General features: G+C 42.9%; 1 protein-coding gene across 2 annotated transcripts; it reads right to left on the bottom strand.

Annotated features, from left to right (window-relative positions):
- Positions 1–1,619: 1,619 nt before the first annotated feature.
- map2k7 (mitogen-activated protein kinase kinase 7) lies at positions 1,620–19,711 on the bottom strand. 2 transcript variants are annotated; one of them, XM_035636113.2, is made up of 12 exons: positions 19,516–19,711; positions 17,701–17,748; positions 14,540–14,684; positions 13,772–13,838; positions 12,181–12,294; positions 10,990–11,109; positions 10,667–10,774; positions 10,113–10,292; positions 9,836–9,916; positions 8,550–8,692; positions 8,422–8,467; positions 1,620–8,322 (listed from the first exon to the last, which is right to left on the bottom strand). In XM_035636113.2, exons 1-12 carry the CDS (start codon positions 19,637–19,639, stop codon positions 8,179–8,181), a joined length of 1,320 nt encoding a protein of 439 aa, XP_035492006.1. In that variant the 5' UTR covers positions 19,640–19,711; the 3' UTR covers positions 1,620–8,178. The 2 variants fall into 2 exon arrangements, with proteins under 2 accessions (XP_035492006.1, XP_035492007.1); XM_035636114.2 differs by lacking the exon at positions 17,701–17,748 and having other exon boundaries at positions 19,516–19,710.
- Positions 19,712–20,096: the final 385 nt, after the last annotated feature.

The following is a 20,096-nucleotide window of genomic DNA, read 5'->3' as shown; positions in this document are numbered from 1 at the left end:
ATAATTACACTTTGATCTGGTATGATATGTCTTTGCAAAGTACTTTGTAACTGGTTCTTGAAAGGTGCAACATAAATAAAGTTAAAGTTTGAATTTCCTTAAAAGTTCTTTCAACAGCTCAGTGAACTTGAAACAAATCCTCCTTCAAGCCGCCCACTTCTCTTATTTCTGATCAGTGTGTATATATGAAGAAATACAGAAAGCTCAAGTTGAAAATTCTTCAAACCTTTACAGGTTTACACCTGCTCCCTCTTTCTTTCTAAATTTCAAAATCATTAAAAAGTGAATAATAATAAACATCATCAGTTACTATCCAGCGCTCACTCCTTGGTTCTGACATCCTGTTGGTTCATTTTTGCAGCCACAGGGCACGAGTCTGTTATTACACCACTTCGCGTATGAAGCAGCTTCCTGCAGCACACTTCAGGACACACACCCCGCTCATAATGGCCTGAGTGAAAGCCGATCAGTCTATTTCATCTGCATAGACCAACCGTGTTTTTTCACGTTAGTTAAAATCTGGAGGAGCTAAAGCAGAGTCATGTCAAGTCACCACATGCAGGTAATTGTGGTAAATTTCACTGAGGGGGAAAGTGCAGAGGCCACAGCAGAAGAAGAGTGAGGGGACTGTTGTCAGTGCAGACGTGTTTGAGCACATCACCTGCCCGTGTTGAACAGACAGAGGGCAGATTTGTACATTTTTAAGCCTCAGCGTTGTTTCAGACGAATGATGCAGGTAGAAGCTCAGTGACTTACTCTAACAAACAAATGTTGCCCACACTGGAAGAGACTTCATTTTATTATCCGTCATGAAGAAAAAATCAGTTTGGAAATGTCAGATGTAAAACGTGAACCTGAAGTCATTGACCTCGGGGCAACAAAGACGAACAGTGAGAGAGTCGTGCTCCCTGCCGCGGACAGCGCTGGGAATTTCAAGCTGAAGTGCGCCCACTTCTGAATTGCAATTTTCCATTTTTAGTTTTGTCAACCATTTTACTGTATGTAAACCTGTGGAAAACAAAAAAAATGATGGGACCGAGTTCAAAATATTGACAACAGTCTCCGATTTTTACACATGAAGCGCAGGTCACTTGTTTCAAAGAGTAAAAACTGTTGTGTAGTGTCGTCTGTGGCTCCGCAGGAGGTTTGAAAGAGCCTTCCTCAAGTAACCACGATGATGTCCTCAGGTTTACCTCAGTTTGGGCGTGAGACTTTAAAAAAAGCCTTAATTACATACTTGATATGAATGAAAGACATTTCTTCAAGTGCAATTTCCACACTTTTCACTTTAATATTCCTGGAGGATCTGATTTAGACAGCACACTCATCTAGGCCACTGTCAACTTCACTTTTCAGAGGTTTTTAGTCATTCAGGTTTTACATGATTTTATTTTACAGCGCTCTCAGATTGGTGGAGGACAGCATTACCCAGGGCTGTTAAAATAAATAAGTGTTGCATGTTGTGGGTAAAAAAAAAAAATATATATATACTATTATTTACTATCAGAGTGAATAAATATAATACTGCTATCTGTGATAAAAATGAAACGATATATTGTGAAATATCAGTTCTCTGAAGGGTTAGGGCTACGTTGCTGGAAAAGAAGACCATGACCAACTTTTTATTTTTATGAGTTTTTGTTTATTTATTTATTTATTTTTAAGTGTTTTATTGATTTTTTTTCTCCAAAAAATCCTGAGGTATTCACAATATAATGGCATTTAATCTGTTTGAAATGACACGGGGGGGGATAAAATACAGCCAAAAATAAAATAAAACAAGCAAACAAAAACAAAAATTCAAAGAAACAGGAAGTAAAGCTGTGTCCACGGATACGACTGTCAGGACAACATATCTGTGGTGACGTTCGGTACATGGAGCCTTTGAACTGCGAAGGGCGGTGAATGAAGTCAATCCGCTACTCCCCCCTCCCCCCCTGCAAACTAGCAAACTCATGCAATCTACAGCCAAATCCAAGCAACAATCCTCAATGACACTTCAAAGCAGGTGTTTCCCAATATGGCCAACAGGGAGAGCAGATTAATAACAAGCCAATCAGTCCACTATCATAGTAGTTATCATCAGCTCAAATATCTTAAAAACAAAAATGTTGTCTGCTTTGTAGACGGCGTTCAGTACTTTTACCGATTAAACCATCCAAGTTTCAAAAACAAGTTTTAATTGTGAGTTATTCGCAGAGCACAAGTTAAAATCCACCATGTGTTTCTGTCAGAGCGTCTCAGTGTGATGAATGACACGGTTTCTAGTTTCACCTGTCAATGTGTTACTTTATGTTAGTGTGATGGTTGAATACAACATTTTGTTTTCTGTACACAATGGTAAAATGACAACGAGAGACTACTCCTCCACATGAGTCCTGTTTGCCCTCCACATTAAAAAATAGCAATACGCATAAAAATAAACAAACAAACAAAAAATAAACATACAAATGACCAATAAATAAATATCAGTGAAAAAAATACACTGTAGAATCATTTTCTTGTTCTGTGTCACAGATCTATATGATTGATAGAATAACTGCTGTGACTAAGAAAATAAGGAAAACACCCAATATTCTCCTCTCCGCACAACAATCCAAAATCTGCAACACAAAACGTAACAAAACAAAATAAAAACCCATCACAAGTGCAACATCAGTCACGACAGTCTCAGCATTACGGAAAAAATAAAAGCTCTGGTATGGGACCAATCAGCTCAATACTACAGCATCAGACAAACCAGAAAGAATGAAACAAATAATAATCATAAAATAAAATAAAAAAAATCCAAAAGCTGTGGGCAGGGACAAACGGAGTGGGATGCATAAAATAACAGCAAACAATTTATGACCCTAACCGGGGTAACAAGAAATAAATCGATCATGATATCTGATCAAAGGAAAACAATATATAATAATAATAATAATAATAATAATAATAATGATAATAAAAAAATACTATTTGTCTTTCAGTTCAGAGGTCATCTTTATGTGGCGGTTTACATAAGGTGGACAGACACTACAGCGTAGTGGTGAGATAAGGATTCTTCCACCTCGCCAGAAAAAGAAACCCTGAGAGAGACGCTCTCAGCTCTGTCTGTCTGGGATCACCCATTTATTTCTTTGTTCAATTTGGTGTCGTCTTTGCCCTGAATAATAATAATAATAACAACAACACAAATAATAATAATAATAACAGTAATAATAGTAATAAAACAAAACAATTAACAAAAATAAAAGCTAATAATAATAATAATCACCATTGATAAAGACTTTTGGTAGACGAATAAACATCACACTCTCTCGGCTCGCTCCCTCACAGCTAAATGAAAAAGAGACACACGGCACGTGAATGAGGGGAAACAGGACATTTGTCAAACAAACACTGTCTGCAAATAAAGATACAGCACCTCCTCTTCCTCCTGCTCCTCCTCCTCGTCATCTAGTTATGGGTCCATATATTGCAAATTTGACAGAGAACTAAAAAAAAAAAAAAAAGGCAAATAAAGTGTGTCTTTTCCTAAGAACACAATAAATTCAACATTTTCGCCCCAGAAAAAAACAACAACAACAAAAAAACAGACTATGTGTAAAAATCATAAATAAGGATAACGTTTTTGTGCATCCCCGCCCCAACCGACTGTTTGTGTCTTGGAAGAAAAAACAAACAAACAAAAACAACAACAATAACAAACAAAAACAATGGCAGTTACAGCGGTGACAATAACATGCAATTGATATACTTTACAGCATTGATCTGCATCTCCCCCCGTACTACAAAGCCCAAATCTAACCCACGTCCCTCCCCGACCCAAATACAATCCATAAATAATTTGTCAGCTCATTCAAAACATATGTCTTGCTCTCGCTCTCTTCTCTGTGAACTAGCTGTGGGCGGAGGGACTCCGAAACAAAAACACACCGTCGCTAACTCCACTTTATCTGTGTATCTACAGGAGGCTTGTATTTTTCCCATCCAAGCAAGCTGACATGGTTTGAACGACTGCATAGTGAAAATGATATTTGGTTTACTTACAGATGGGGTGACGACACACGCACGCACGCACGCACGCACGCACGCACGCACGCACACTCTCACTTGGTGCCAAGGCATAGCGTAGGTATACGCGCTATGAACTAGCTGTATTTACAAACCGCTGGCCTCCCACCCAGTGAGCTAATATACACATAAAGCCACTGTTGGCAGTAGCCAGCATTGCTGTGTAGAACGGGACAACTTTATACATTTGGTGTGTGTGTGCAAACTGGTAAACAGACAGTTTGTTTCCTCACACACACGCACACAGTCAGACGCACACGTAGCCTGAACGGACTGATTGGTTTCACAGACGTGCAGCATGGCACCGTCTCCCAGTCAGGTGTTTGGATGGAAATGCACGGCAACCGCGCAGTCGAGCACACGTGTGTGTTTGTGTGCGTGCACGCGTGTGCATTTGTAAAATACAACATCAGCTTTATAACAGAGAACAGGAACAGTGGGAGACTGGGTCCACGTTTGTGTTTGGACACGAGTTAGCCAAGACACACAAACATAGAGTTTGAACAGTGAGCGCTGTAGTGACGCTGCAGTTGCACCGTCTCCTAGAAACTGCACCAATGATGCACCTCAGGCTGTGCTGGCAGCGCAGTACAGCTGATGGATGCTAAGCACCAGATCCAGGTTTATATACAACAAGTTTGAGCAGGGAGGCTGAGCAGGACAAACCCCCCCGCTCATGGTTGAAGGTAAACCGTGGCTTTAAATCAGGTCCAGGTCACAAGGGCCGAGCTAACAGAGTTGTGCCGACTCTCGCTATCGTCTGCTCAGGGGCCTGTATCGTGAAGCGACGTGAGCTATCTGTGGGCACATTTTTTCATGGGATAAATCTCCTTGGTAACATAGAGAGCCATCTGAGCTGGTTAACATCACTCCAATTTAAAAATATGGCAAATGTAGGATCTACAGTCGGGATATCTCTGCCTCTAAAGCTTCTAATGCTTAAAAAAACCTGTCTTACCCCAAATGTTTTCACATGCAGTATTAAATTACTGGAGTTACCCTCTATAATGACCTACTGTCTGTAGTTATTATCAACCTTATTCAAGTTGTGATGACATTGCATCTTCGACGACATTCACGTAGCTTGTAATTAAGCATCTGCCTCTCTGTGTATTAGCTGGGTTAGTGAACCCAGAGTAAACACACAGAGAGAGTCGGACTGAGTTGAAGTAACTTCCTGATACAGGCCAGTGGCGAGTTCAACTGAGCAGAAAGATGATAGCTGGCGTTATTGCTTCGGCCCTCGTCATGTGTTAGATCACCAGTCTCCCCCTGCACAGTACATGACACACACACGGCACTGCTATACTACAGCACTCCCCCCCTCTCCCACTAGCTCTAGAGAGATTTCATATATATCATAGCTGAGAGTAATCAATTATAATGTCAATAACAATAGTCATAACGATAACAACAACAACAACGCTCTCGTATTCTTTTGTTGAGTTGTGGACACCTTTGGTGTGAACTGTCAAGGTTGTCAAGCTCGCAGGCGACCCGTGGACGGACGGACGGACGGAGGGGAGGGCGGACGTGTCACGGAGCATCTGGACAGACAGACATCCCCCTCTCATCGTATTTACAGTATGCTGTACAGAGATGTAGTGAGACAATGGGATACACATGATTAACTACTTCTATTACATACAGCTACTTTTGAGGCGTGGCGTGTGTTCATATTGTGTGAGTTAGTGCTTTTTGTGAACCTAACCTCCCTGCACCTTCTCCTCTAATCCATCTCGCCCACCTCTCACTTGCTTCTGCTCTCTTCACACTTGCTCTTCGGTATTTGGTAAAACGTGTAGTACTTTGCATTATTTCATTTATTTGGCTTTAAAAAGAAAATGAATAAAGTATTTATCCTTTGGGGAGAAGAAGTGACAGCAGTGTCTAAAGCAATAAAAACTTAGCAGCAGTAGCAATGTAATAAATAAAAGTGTTTGAACAGAACATCAACATCATAAACACAACACTGTAACTAACAAGCTAAAATCAATAACTGGTGGGTTGGTATACCACCATGAAAGCTTTTTACAGTAACCAGCTGGCCTCAGAGCTCGGCAGTCCTGTGAAACTCTGCCTGGTGTTTTCACTTCTCTGTTTCCCCGTCTCCCTTTTCAAACTCTTACTTCCTGTCGTCCAACTCCAGTCTGTCTCCGACTTTTCTTTAACTTCCCATCCCACTTTCTCAACACTCCCCGTCTTCCTTCTCACCTCACTCTGTCCTCTCCGCTCTTTTTTTTTCTCTCTCCCGTCATTTCCTTTCAAATCCTCTTTCCTGCCATCTTGGCAACATTCCTGGATCTCTCACCCACTCTCTCTTGACACTTTACGGTTTCCTGTCTTGGTCGACGCCACTCCTCGGGTCCCTGTGTCTAGCAGTGATTTGGTTTGGATGCGTGATGGGGGTGTGGGAGGTTTGAGTCTGCACATCTAGCAGGCTTTGGCTGTAACAGGGGAGGCAGTAGGACTCTAGTCAGTCAGCCTCTGTAGACCTGTGCTCATAAAGTTTGCTGACCAGTTCAGGTGTGACACACTCCGTCCGCACTAGAGTCTGGTAGGCTACATGAAATCTGAACACTAGCCAAAGCAGCTAATAGTAGGCCTATAACCATTTCTTGATCAATGGAATAAGCTGATCGATAGAAAAGATAACCACAACAATTTCGATAATTAGGTTTTGGATGGCTTGTCCTTGACACAATCTTTTTTTTAACAATCAATATTTAAGGTGGGTGGGCCCTGGGCTAGTTAACTGAAACTCCTGCTCTCAGCTCTTAAAACACCAAGATATGCTTTTTCAAGTGTGTCTGTGTAATGTCTAAAATTTCCCAGGAGCAGGTCTACGTCTCTTGGCCTCCACCAGCAACAACCTACGCGCATCCTTTGGTCTGGAAACACTGTGGAGTCGGACATCGCACTACACAGCATAGGCAGACAGAGCTGGACAAAGAAGAAGAAGAGGTAGACAAACAGAGAGTGAAGTAAAGAAATACTCCACAGGTAATAAGATTTACTCCATGTTTATCCTTTCTACAAGACGAGCTCTCATTCTCAGCCTCCTCAGCTCCCATTTCTACCTCCAATCTCTCGTTGCTTTCTCGCACCAGTAACAGCAATTCAGTCTTTCCAAATGGTCAACGACCGCACAACTCCCACCCTCTTCTTCTTCTCCTTGACTCTTCTCTAACTCATCTTCCGTCTTTTTAGTCTCCCTCCGTAACCCTCCACAATCTTCCAACACAAACTCAAAGCAAAATCGACTCCTACTCTACATAACTAGGATGCAACACTAATTTTTTTGTAATTCATTTTTCATTAGGTTTTTCCAATTATGCAGCTGAATACAATGATGATGATTCTAAACATATTTCACAGAAGTGTTAGTGAGAGTTAACTGTTTTTACATTAATTTGTTCTCGTTTGTGTTAAAGCTGTAGTGTGAACATGAATAAATGACTAAAAGAGACGCGCACACGCACACTCTTCCATAACGTTTATGTACAAGAGCGACTCATGACTGCTAATGTAGCACATGCTTTGTTCCAGTGTGTAGTGACTACTCTGTTGACTAATCCAATGGCTTGGATCAATGCGGGACACAGACGTGTAGGTGAAAAACTAATGACAAGTGGAGGAAACGTGTTAACGCAAGGAAGACACACGTGTTTGTATTGAAGTGTGTGTTTGTATTGAAGTGTGTGTGTGTGTGTGTGTACACACACTGATGTGAGGCGATGATAGTGTAACAAGATGTAACGGTGGGTAAACAAAAGAAGCTAACTACAGTGTCAACCCTTTTCTGCTCCTTCCTCCCCCACGTCTGCCTGTCCAGATAGGATGTTATTATGAAGAGAACCACCTGTGCCGTCCATCCATCCATCAGTCCATCTCTCCGTCCATCATTCCATCTGTCCATCCATCGGTCCTCCCTCGAGGCTCCGTTGCTTCCTCCCCCTCTTCGGGTTTCTCCGGTGGACACATGGACAGGTGGGCTGGGTCTAACGCTAGGCTTAGCTGCTGACGCTGAACTAGACTAGGACAGACCCAGTCTGGGTCTAGCCTAGCTAAACTAGGCTAGACTAGCGTATAGCTAAGCTAACGTCGGGCTGGGCTAGGCTACCTACTGAAGAGCGAGTGGAGCTGGTGTTGATGGCTGTAACACTGGCTGCTGCGAGGCGACTCGGTGCGATCCATCACCGTCTGAAACCAACCGGCAACGTCCACCTCCAGCACCTCGTAACGCCGGATGAAATTATGCTCCTGGATGAGGGAGACGGACAAAGAGACACACGGACAGTTTAGTTACATTTGAGCTTTGGGCTATTCTGGTTATTCTGGCAGTTGCTCATTAAGACTTACCAGCAGCCGGTCATATTTTGGCCTTTTTCTGTGATCCTTTGTGAGGCTGTGGAAGGACAGGCACATGAAGCGAAGCAGCAATAAATTCATTTCATAACAATCAGTTTTAACGAGAGTTTTGAACTCACCAGTCTTTGACGAAGGACTGGAAGTCGAGGGAGAAGCCCATGCCGAGAGGCAGCAGAGGAGGATCTTCTTGCAGCACTTTGGTCAGAACCTCAAAGTCTGTCTTGCAGTTCTTGTATGGAAACTGTCCCGTTGCAAGCTCCACCTACAGGACACAAGGAACCATTAACAAACACTGTCGCTGACAAAAAAAAGAAAAGAGCTTGGCTTCTTTGTAAAGTTTTAAGGAATGAACACAAAATAGATACTTAAAAGTTGTCTACAACTTGACGTGTGAAGGTAATGATATATTCAAGTTTAGTTCCTGAGGTCCTATAGTTCCTAAAACTATTTATTCAAAAATGTTCTCAAAATTCCCAAGGTCAATAATCAATTTTCACATTCAAGCTCTTGCCAGCTCTTATGCTGCAGCACCATATCCTACAGTCAGGTCCAAAAGTAATTGGACAGTGACACAATTTTTGTAATGTAGTCTATATACACAACCAAAATGCATTTGAACAATTCATTGTTTAACTTATAGTTAACTAAATATCTTTTGGGATAAAAACACCACCTTGGTTTATGGATAATTATTGCATTTTTGACTATTTTCTTATTTTTGATAGCCAGAAAGAAAAGGTGATTTTTAGATTAACCAGCAATGAAAATAATTGTTGTCAACTCTCAAGCATCATATCAGGTAACCTGCTGTAGCATAATGGATGGGGCTACAGAGGGGAAACGTCTCTGGTCTCACATAAATAAAACTGGCAGAAAGACTTTCAGACAGGGCTAAGCAAGAGGGAGGGCCCAGTTGTAAACACTGGTCTGAGGGCAGTATATTAAATTAGGGATGGGTCGATGATCTTATATCAAAATCGATCTTAATTTGGCATATGATCTGATTATCAGAGGAATTGATCAGATCGCAGGGTAGTTTCTGCAATGCTCTGGTGAACGCGGACACCATAATTATGCTAATACAAGAGAGTCTTGTTAGAGAAAAAAAACTGCGCATGGATTCATTACAAACAACATATATTATTTTTTTAATGGAGAGAGGACCAGCATACTGAGGAGAGATCAGATCTGATAATTTAATGAGATAGTAAATGCATCTCACAATCCAGCTCATTTAATAAACATGTCAAAATCTAGTTTTATTTGAAATAATACATAATAATATTTTAGTACAGTCACAAACCCCCCTCCCAAAAAAACTCCACAAATCTTGTGGAAACTATGACTCCTTATGATGACACCTCAGGCTGAAACTTGTTTTGTTAAAAAATTATGCCAGATTTACCAGAGAGATGCCAAGGCTCCACACATCTGCTCGGATGTCATAGTCAGGTTTGGTGGGATCTGGAGGGTCTATTCTCTCAGGCTGCAGGAATTAAAACAAAATGACATACAGGAATAATTCAGTGTACGTATCAAACTATAAATATAAAGATACATATGTAAGATTGATTGCATGTCTTTAGAGGACTGATGGGAAGTGACTTCCTGTGTCACCCTGTGTGACTACCTTGTAGGAGTGTTTTATTTGACTGTACAGTGTGTTTTGTGTTTTCACTCACTGCCATGTAGGCGGCACAGCCAGCACTGCGGGTCTTGGCCTTGGAGTCGACGAGGCGCCCACTGATGCCGAAATCACACAGTTTGATCTGACCTTTGGCATCCAGAAGGATGTTAGAAGGTTTGACGTCGCGGTGGATGACACCGTGTTTCTCTTTTAAGTACAGCAACGCTTTCACTATCTGCAGCGAAAACACACACACACACACACACACACACACACACACACACACACACACACACACACACACACACACACACACACACACACACACACACACACACACACACACACACACACACACACACACACACACACACACACACACACACACACACACACTTTACATCTGTTTCACAACATCGTAGCTTGGAGATCACAGGTCAAGACACTGCCCTCCTCTTTTTCCTCATCCCATATAATACTTCAACTCCTCTCCTCCCCCTGCCTCCTTCAAACTGGATCTCGTCTACTGAACAGAAGGACAATCGAGTGAAACAATCGAGTCAGCAGTGTGACACTTTCTCCATCTCTGTGCGTGTTCCCTCCACTTACTGCAACTGTCATCTTTCCGAGGATTCGCTCTGGGATGGGGCCCTGGATTCTCTTCTTCAGCTTCTCTGCACAAGTTCCCATTAGCTCCATGGCGATGAATACATCCGTCTGTACATATTCACACAAAGACACAGACAAATAGTCAGCTTTTACCAGTTCAGGAGCGGAGTTAAATGAGATGTATGTGTAAAAGCTGTCACGTTGGGTGCAGATACAAAATAAGTTGCAGTTTATTTCTCTTTAGCTGTGAGAATACTCTGATGTCTCCTGTCGACTGTTTTGTTGTTAGGAATACAGACAGTGATGTATTTGGCGACACCCACGCTGGTAACTATGGCGCCGTAGCACTGGATGATGTAAGGGCAGTCGTGACTTTTTAGCACCACGTCCAGGTCCATCAGAATCCTCTTGTTCTCATCCTTGTTTCCTGTACGACGCATTTGCTGGTGACACATACATACATGTACACATTAGTAAAACCACAAAACAAGGACCCCTCCACTGAGCTGGCTGACTGCCTCATTTTTGAACAGCCTGGATGGTAACAATTAAGTCGACTCTTTAATAGGAGGGTTGGTGTGTGGGGTTATTAATGCCACTGTGTTGGTAAACCAGTCACAATTAGAGCACAACAGGAAGTGAGAGTGTGTGACTAAGCCAGAGTGAGCATCAAGCACCTGCTGTGCTCTGATCATGTTCAGATTGTGTCTTTATCGTAATAGTTTTGTTTGAATTTTTTCTGGAAAAATAAGCCGACCAGATATTAACAGCACACACAAAACTAATTCTGATGGCATTCGAAATGCTCCTGGCTCCCTTTAAAAACCAGGCTTCACATCAGTGTAGTATGCTGTTGTTCAACAGGAAACCCATCTTCTTCAACACTCTCGAGCACAGCTTTAACGCACTAGGCGGAAACACCAGCAGCTGACAAGGAAAAATCTCCCAAACCTAAACAAATGATCTGCACGTTTCTGCACAGACACAGTTCTGATCAAAACCCGTTACCAAACATATTACTATGAGAAAGAGTTTCCAAATGCAAGTGATATACAATTTCATAATTTTTTGGTTATGTTATGAAAAATTGAATTGTTGCTGCATTTCACAAACCTCAGGGTTATAATACAATGTCAGTAAATGTCAATGTCGACATTTTGTCCCATTTGTGTGTATTTATTATTTCTTCTGGCTTCACCTGAAGCTGATGGGGATTCTGTAGAAAATTAATAATAATCTTTTGGCATTGGGGTTAAAACATGGTGGTCGTTATACATGTACATCGAGGGACACTAAAACATTTCCCTGGAGTGTGGAGACTTAATTTAACAGAAAGGAGGTTGACTCAAATTTAGCAACATCTTTATGTGGATTTGTAACAGCGCATTGCATCTATTGGCTGTCATGAGTTTATGAAGGTGTGAAGCTGGATCCTGTGGACACGGGGGGTAATATTTGACAAGATGAAGGTGGCTCGTGAACAGGGAAAACATGTGAGTGCAGGAGGGTCTTACTTTGACAGCGATGACATGGCCCGTCTTCTTGAATCGTACTTTGAAGACCTGTCCACAGGTGCCACTGCCGATCTCGCCCTCACTGATCAGGTCTGTCACCTCTGCTGGATACCGCTGTGAAGACACAAACACGACAAAACGAGATTAAAGAACCTCCTCAATATATCTTTAACAGGTAACAGAGTTGACTGAATATTGTCTCGTCAACAAGAGAGAGACCAGTTCTGACTCTCAGTAAGCCCCTCTGGGGAACTTCGTGACAAATGTTTTGATGTTTAATTAAGCTGCTCCCTTATGGGCCATGACTAATAATACCAGCACACAGTGGGAAGAAGCATAATTTACATGCTTTACGAATATTAAATCACTGGTGAGTCAGATTCTGTGAGTGACATCTCATTGCGTACACGATGCAGAACGCCCGCAGGGCTAATGAGAGGAAGTAAAAACAATCTGCAGTGCAGCGATGAGTCAGTTCATTTTGTCAGGCTTCTTGAAACCCTGACTGGCTCTGACTATGATCCTGGACCTGCCGGCTGAAAGAACGGGAGAAAAAACAAAACTACTTAAATGAGGCCATCACAAGGTCAGTCTCCTTAATTTTATCTTGGTGAAAATGAAAATGCCAGGATGAGCTGCTGTTTTTCTGACAGATTCTGTGCTTTGCTCACAGACACAACAAACTGTTTGTTTGCTGTGTTTTGACCGTGGCCTTGTTTAATGATGGTCTCTGTGCTACACCATAAATTCTCTAGCACAGCATAAATACACTTGCCAGAAACACCAGCAGCTGACAAGCGGTCACGTCCTCTCAAACCTAAAACTGCTTTTCTTTTTTTTGTATCTTTTCTCTTTCAGAAAACTGGGGTACGGAAGAATATCAGGGTCAGGCATGAGGGGAAAAAAATGAGGAGAAAGATTTATTTTCATTTCCTACGTACGAGAATAAAGTTGTATGTTTTCAGGGGGGTATTTCATGAATAAAGAAGAAATGTCGAGAATTAAGTTGAAATGATGTTCCATCTTTCTAAGCTTGTGAGGTTTCTCCTTCTGAAAAGATGTTTATGGCACAATCTCTTCGAACCCAACACTGACTATCACACTGTTTATGGGCTTAAAGAGAATTTTCTTGTTACTAAAACTGATTCTGGAGAACAATTTCACCTATTCATATATTTTGTGGAGGCAGTTATATGCACTGATCTTGGTAGTTTGATTCTCCAACTTAAATCTAGAAATTTCAAGTTTATCCTCAACATTTCTACTTTATTCTCGATATGCAAAATAAAAAACATCTTCCTTTTCTCTGTTTTTCTCATGTCTGGCCCTAACACTTCTGTATTGAGGAGATCAAACAAGAGTTAAAAACTCCTTTATTGTTATATATAAAACATATTTATAGTTGTTTTTTCAGGGTTTGACAGACAACACTTAGTATGATGAGTGAATTGTTGGTTTTAGTCTTTTCATGCGATTTGACAATAAGGAAAATAAAGAACATCATCATATGTATGAGGACATTTAGGATATGTAGTGGGATTCATAATTCCAAACAAGAGAAAGTGAACGTGTTTCTGTGTGCACATCTCACCTGACCGTCAATCTTCAGATATCCCGTCTGTTTCATGATCTCCTGCAATTTCTGGTCAATCTCTGCACTGTGAGGACACAAGGATGCACAATGTCACGGGGCGCAAATGCTTCATGAAAAGTATGTTTCAGTGAGAGACACACTGGGCGAACGCATGCCAGTGTAAACAGGAAGCAGATTGTCTTCTATGCAGTTGGTTGCTTGTTTTCAGAAAATACAACAAAAGAATGGTGAAAGGTATGACGATTGGTTTCTTTTCTTGGACAGACGTTGAGGAGGAACTGTTACCGACAGTCAGTGTCTACAATGTTTTACCTTTGAGTCGAGTCGTGATTGATAATACCGGATCAGTACCCGGGTGCAGGTGACTGACTCATCTTTTCCAAACATCTACATCCTTGCCCGTCCAAGACTCCAAACACAGCCCTGGAGTTCTCAAGTTTTAGGTGCTTGAAAACTTCAGAGTAGCATGGACTGCAGGCGTAAACGTAGAAGCAGTGATGCGTTTTAAAACTAAAAGCCTTAATGGTACTTGTCATTTAGCTGATGTTCCCAGAAAGCTTATTCATTAATTTCAATTAGAGATATATATATATATATATTTATATATCAAAAATCTTTCACCAGCCTCTTAGAATAGTAAGAAGTCATTCAATTCTATGCTACTGTACTGATTTCAAACAGCTAAGATCCTTAAGGCTGTTCCTTCATTACAGAAAATGCAGTTTCTCAGTAAATGTTGCTGACGTGTCCTAAAAGTTGACATACTTCTCTAGACTCTTCTGTAGGCCATACGGAGGTGTGGGCAGGGTGAGCATGTGTCGCGGGCGGCTGGGGTAGGGGTGGTGCTGGGGCGAGCTCTCTGAAGATGACGAACGACTGCCTCCATCGTTGGCCAGGGGCAGCTGGAGCGCTGGGTGGGGGGCAGGGGGGGAAATGAGACACATTAGTCACAGAAAGGAGACCAGAGGGCAGAGAGGTGTGTTTTACACCAGAGGCCGGCATGCCAGAGGGTGTAAGTCGGCCATGTTCGTTCATGCCATTATTTTAGTGACTCTGTGCTGTTGTGCACAAATAGAGGTGATAATGTGTTATTACTTGACAATTATCTGCTTTAACACATTTGTTTTTTCTTCGATTCAGCTTCAACCCTTCGCACAAGAGAGAATGAACTCGATCTATTATATCCTACGTCATATCGACTCAAAATGATTTCCCATGGGCTCAAGAGAAACTGGCCTTGGCGAGGTCAAAGAGTTCTTTCACTGCACCACTGCTATTTAGGCCCTGCGTACTATAGTTAAGCAGCACATGAACGTTTTGTTCTTCCCCACTCAAAGTTAAAGCTTTGTTTTGTTTCGCTGATGTCCCAACCCAACGTTAAAACAAATAGGAGGTTATCTCAGAGCAAAAGCGACACCATTCTCAGACAGCACAGGCAAGTTGGGGGTGGGAGGGTGGGGTATAGTTTTGGGACCTGGACGTCCACAGGTTGTTTATATAGACAAACTACAGTTTATGTGGCTTCTTTCTTTTATTTTTTGCCAAATCCTGCCTTGGTTATTTTAAGTTATGATCACATTGAAAGAGACTGGGGGATCTCAGGGAATGGCAGCATTACTAAAAATGTGACCAACAGGGAAAAAACATAATTTATTTGGAATTAAAACAAAATGTGAGCTAACATGATGTTGTAATCCCTCAGTGCACAAGAAAACTGTGAGTGAACACAACTATGGCAAGTACAGTGGATAAGAGTTGAATCAAGAAGTCCATTCCTTAGGGTTGACAGTTTAGTCAATAATTTCACTGTTCATCTTTGTTTTATCTTCCGAATATTTAGTTTTTGTTGTTTTAACAACCTGTAACCGCTCGCCTTCGTTGCCCCAATGGACTTTTTTTTTAATGATGTGACAATATCCTCATATCTCAGTGATTATTTTGGTCAAAACAATGTTATCAGAACAACTCAAAAAAATAAATAAAACCCAACCCAAACTTAACCTGTACTTGGCCATGAAGCCAATATATTCCACACAAAGCCAAACCTTACACATGAAGGACTGTATAACGCTGTATGCCAAATTGACAGTTCACAACTGACTGGCACTGAAATCCATGCAACATGCTTCTGGCCCCTTGTAAACACATGCCTGAGCGGACATGTTGAAACTCTGACAGCCTTGTGATATCAGGTGTGCGTGTAAGCCCCGCCTCATTTTCAAATGAAAATGTTAAAGAGAGAAATCCAGAGTAGTATCAGCACAGCCGATACTAGATACTAGAATACTCACACAGAAAGTTAGCAGCTATGATGACTGACTACTAACGCTACGTAAATAAGGCTTCAGACTTACTTCCTGACCTGAAGAGTTTAACTCCCTACGTTTTGTTAATGTCACACCGGCAATTAAAAAAAAAATTGCTCAAACACAGCTTGAAAAGTGTTTTCTAGAACCAAGGTATTTGTATTCAATATCACAATTATGATTGTTTTTGTAGTAGCGGGTTGGCGACTTCACTAAGACTGCCAGCGGGTGTTTGGATCCATGAGTCACCTGTGGACGGGCCAGCCTGTAAATGGAGAATCAGTTAGTGAAGGGGAGGAGGGGTTAGTGAGGAGAGGAATGAGGACTCAGGCAGTCTTTGGCAAAGAGCACATCTCCACAGTTCAGCTGGCTCCAGATGGAAGGATGGGAGAATAGACGGGCAGACAGAGGGGGAAACGTGGGGAGAGGGGAAGAATAAACACAGATATTCGCAGGCAATGTTGCACCGCCTCCTGCTCACAGAGTGCTGCTGCAAAAAGGAAGGAGGGGATGCCAGAAGATGAATAGCAGACAAATAACATCAAAACGTCTGATGTGAGAGAGAAAAAAATCAGTCAAAACTACAGAGCACAGACTAAGTTGGAAGTCAGACTCAGACAGTCAAGACTCGGACAGGAAGGAAAACCTTCACTGGCCACACAAGAGAAAATGGAGAGAAAAGAAGAGCCAGAGCGTTCACGGCAGTCCTGCAGACAGACCAGTGGGGATGCTGAATTAGAGACTGTGTCAAACAAAACACAACCCAAAACATTGTGCCGTGCAGAAAAGCCACATGCACTGTGATTGTCCGCCTCCAGCAAAACAAAGGTTAATCATCTGACACACACACACACACACACACACACACACACACACACACACACACACACACACACACACACACACACACACACACACACACACACACACACACACACACACACACACACACACACACACACACACACACACACACACACACACACCAACACTGCCCTGCCACTGGCACAGACACACAGTCGGAAGGAGGAGTAGGGATGGAAAGATGGAGAGAGGATGTGATTTGGGAGGAGGTGTAAATAACTGCTCAAGTCGGGTACTGGTTTCACAAACACGGATTAAACTTGTTCACCTCAGCAGAGATTCCCTTTCAGACACAAAACTCCCGGGCACTGGTGTGAGGTGCACAGTAGGAAATTAAGTGTGTGAGTGTGGCAGAATGTGACGTGGTCTGAAACACAAAGTCAACATGCTTTAAAGTTGTGGCTACTTGCATCTTGTATGTTACTAAAATACCATCTAGTTGGTCTGGGTGAAACTCAGTATGCATTTTTGTTTGGTGAAGAGAGGAAACTGACCTTAATTATGAAATGTTATTAATAGTTTGTAAAATTACAAACTGAATGTAAGAAATGTTCACAATGTTGTTATAATCACAGTGACTGGAGTGGTAGAATATAGAGCCTAGTAGACTATATTGGGGAAAGACAACTGAAACTAAATTAATGAGAAAAAAAATCAGGAGGGAAGATGAGGGAGGAGGGTATCAGAGGTGAAAAGGGGAACACAGGTGTTGGGGGGGGGGTGCAGTGGCAGAGAGAGCGATGGATTGAATGATACCTGCGCGCTGGGAAGGGGCTGGAGCAGGACTGAGCTGGATCACGATGACTAGACGGAGGAAAGAAAATATACACACACACGCACATTACTGCACTGTACTACACAGACGATCACATGCGCGCGCACACACACACACTCCATCATATAACAAATAACAGGCTTCCAGACTTCTACAAATCACTTGTCCACTGGTCACATAAAACAAGACACACAAATCGGAGCAGTACATAAAGTATAATTCTGGCGTTACTCTCTTTTTCTTATTGTTTGCAAATCCTTTGGAAAGACCAAAAGCGACAAAGCCTTCAGTGGGTCTCTCAGTGCTTCTCCAACTCTGCTACCTGCCTGTCGCACTCAGCCCCGAACTCACTGGTTCCTACTGAAGCCACCAATCTTACAAGCCTCAGTAAAGTCCTGTACACAGCTGGGCACTGTGTTGTTGTTTTTTACTGAAACAGTGGAGAATATTTCTTGAGGACTGCAGGTTGATACACCTTTGGTGCTGTGGTTGAGTGTTCACGGCAAAACTTTTTTGTATGACAGGATAGAAATTGCATTTACTGTGGAGTGTGACAGTGGCGACTGCGATCTTACATCACTTATATCGTATAAGTGATGTAAGATCTTAACTTATATCCACAAACACTCGAGGGGTCTAGTCAGGCTGTGGATACACAGACAGTTGGTTCTTCTTCTCAGGGTCAGATCATTGTGGGTGTCGGTCTTTTCATGGCATTCGTGGAAAGAGAGAGTAACACCAGCCTTCCATTCCACTTCCATCCTCACGCACAGTGAATGAGACCTCACCATACGGCTCTTTGAAAGAACATAAAGGGGGGAAATGAAGCATTGTCTCTTTGAACGTCTCTCAAACCTCACATGACTGAGGTTTGGGTGAGAGGTGATCTGCAGGAGGGAATCTGAGGTGCATCGGTTCATGTGCAGGTCTGATGAAACGTTGAAGATGTTGCGTTCATCGCAGTGTTTCCCCGAGGAACCACCTTCTCTCCAGTTTCCTCCCGAGAGACGTTCAGGGGCCCCGGTTGCTGCCTCGCCACTTCTCTACACACTCACCGAAAACTGTGTGGGGCTTTTTTTTTTATTGTTTTATTCAGCGGCTCTGCACCTGATCGACATGACTTCACTTCTCTTTGAGAGGTAAAAACAAACCAACCGCGTGTGTGCGACACACACCGGCCGAGGACACTTCACGCATGTCGGACGTTAGCTTATCGTCAGACCCGGTAGCTGGCTCAAATTAGCGTCTGGTTGGTTCGTCAAGGGTCAAAATAACGGCAGGTAAAACTGCCTCCGACGCGAGGGTCGTGAGCAAATAACACGGTTTCATGATCCTGCGAAGCTGCACAGCCGCCTGGTGTCGTGGCGCGTCTGTGACACCAGCACGAACTGTCCGGGGACCACGTCAAACGATCGGACTGACGCGGGGCCCTGCCGCCGACCATCACTCACGGAGCTAGCCCGTTAGCCTAGCATGTTTGACAGCACCGAATCACACCGGATTTCGGGACGCGACCGCCCGCGACATGTGTCATGACAGCGCGTCGGCTCGGTCGAATTCTGTTTCAGCCACTGCAGGAAGTGTCCCGCCGGCCAGCGACGTCGATGGACTCACACAAAAGCCGCCGACCGAAGCCGAGTCGGTGTTTGTTTATGTAGCTAGCCTGTTAGCAGGTGGTAGCTAGGCGCAGCGCTGACTCCCCCACTCCTTCCCTCCCTCCCTCCGCCTCTCCGCGATCTTTCCCCCGGCGATTCTGGCCGTTACCGACTCCCCGGTGCTCCCCGGTGGACACTCACTGGGCCTCGGGCGTGATCGCTGCGGACTCATGTCGATGCTGAGGTCGATTCTCCGGCGGGCTTCCTCGTTCTCCTGCTTTAGCTTCTCCTCGATTCGCGACAGCCTCTGCTCCAGCGACGACATCTTGAAAAATTGAGCACCATGTAGCTCCCAGCAGAGCTCTCGACTCCCCTCTCTGGCAGGCAGGCAGACACACACACATACGCGCACACGCGCACACGCACGCGCATACGCGCACACGCGCGCACATATATATATATATATACACACATATACACATATACACATATACACATATACATACATATACATATATATATATATATATATATATATATATATATATATATATATAAATACAACACACACACACACACACACTGCAGTAATGTGACCACTCATGTCACACCTCCGTCCTCATGCACCTATATTACACCACAGTACAGAATCATCCCCTCATAACAGCCAACAGTCATTTGACCGGTCGAGGAAGAAATTGGGAAAGGGGAAATTGAAAAAAAAAAGCTATTCTTGACCGTCACTAAATAATCTCAGTGTCCTCATCCTAAGAGTGGGTCCA

The sequence above is a fragment of the Scophthalmus maximus genome, chromosome 8, assembly GCF_022379125.1.
Source record: "Scophthalmus maximus strain ysfricsl-2021 chromosome 8, ASM2237912v1, whole genome shotgun sequence".
In the NCBI taxonomy this organism is placed as follows: Eukaryota; Metazoa; Chordata; class Actinopteri; order Pleuronectiformes; family Scophthalmidae; genus Scophthalmus; species Scophthalmus maximus.
This window is presented reverse-complemented; position numbering and strand designations above follow the sequence as displayed.

Excerpts from the sequence above, each read along its gene's own strand:
- map2k7 (XM_035636113.2), bottom strand. The coding sequence starts at position 19,639 with ATGTCGTCGCTGGAGCAGAGGCTGTCGCGAATCGAGGAGAAGCTAAAG. Across the intron at positions 17,749-19,515 it reads GCGATCACGCCCGAGGCCCA|TCATCGTGATCCAGCTCAGT; the intron begins GTGAGTGTCCAC and ends TCCTCCGTCTAG. Across the intron at positions 8,693-9,835 it reads GGAGCCTTGGCATCTCTCTG|GTGGAGCTTGCAACGGGACA; the intron begins GTAAATCTGGCA and ends TGTGTCCTGTAG.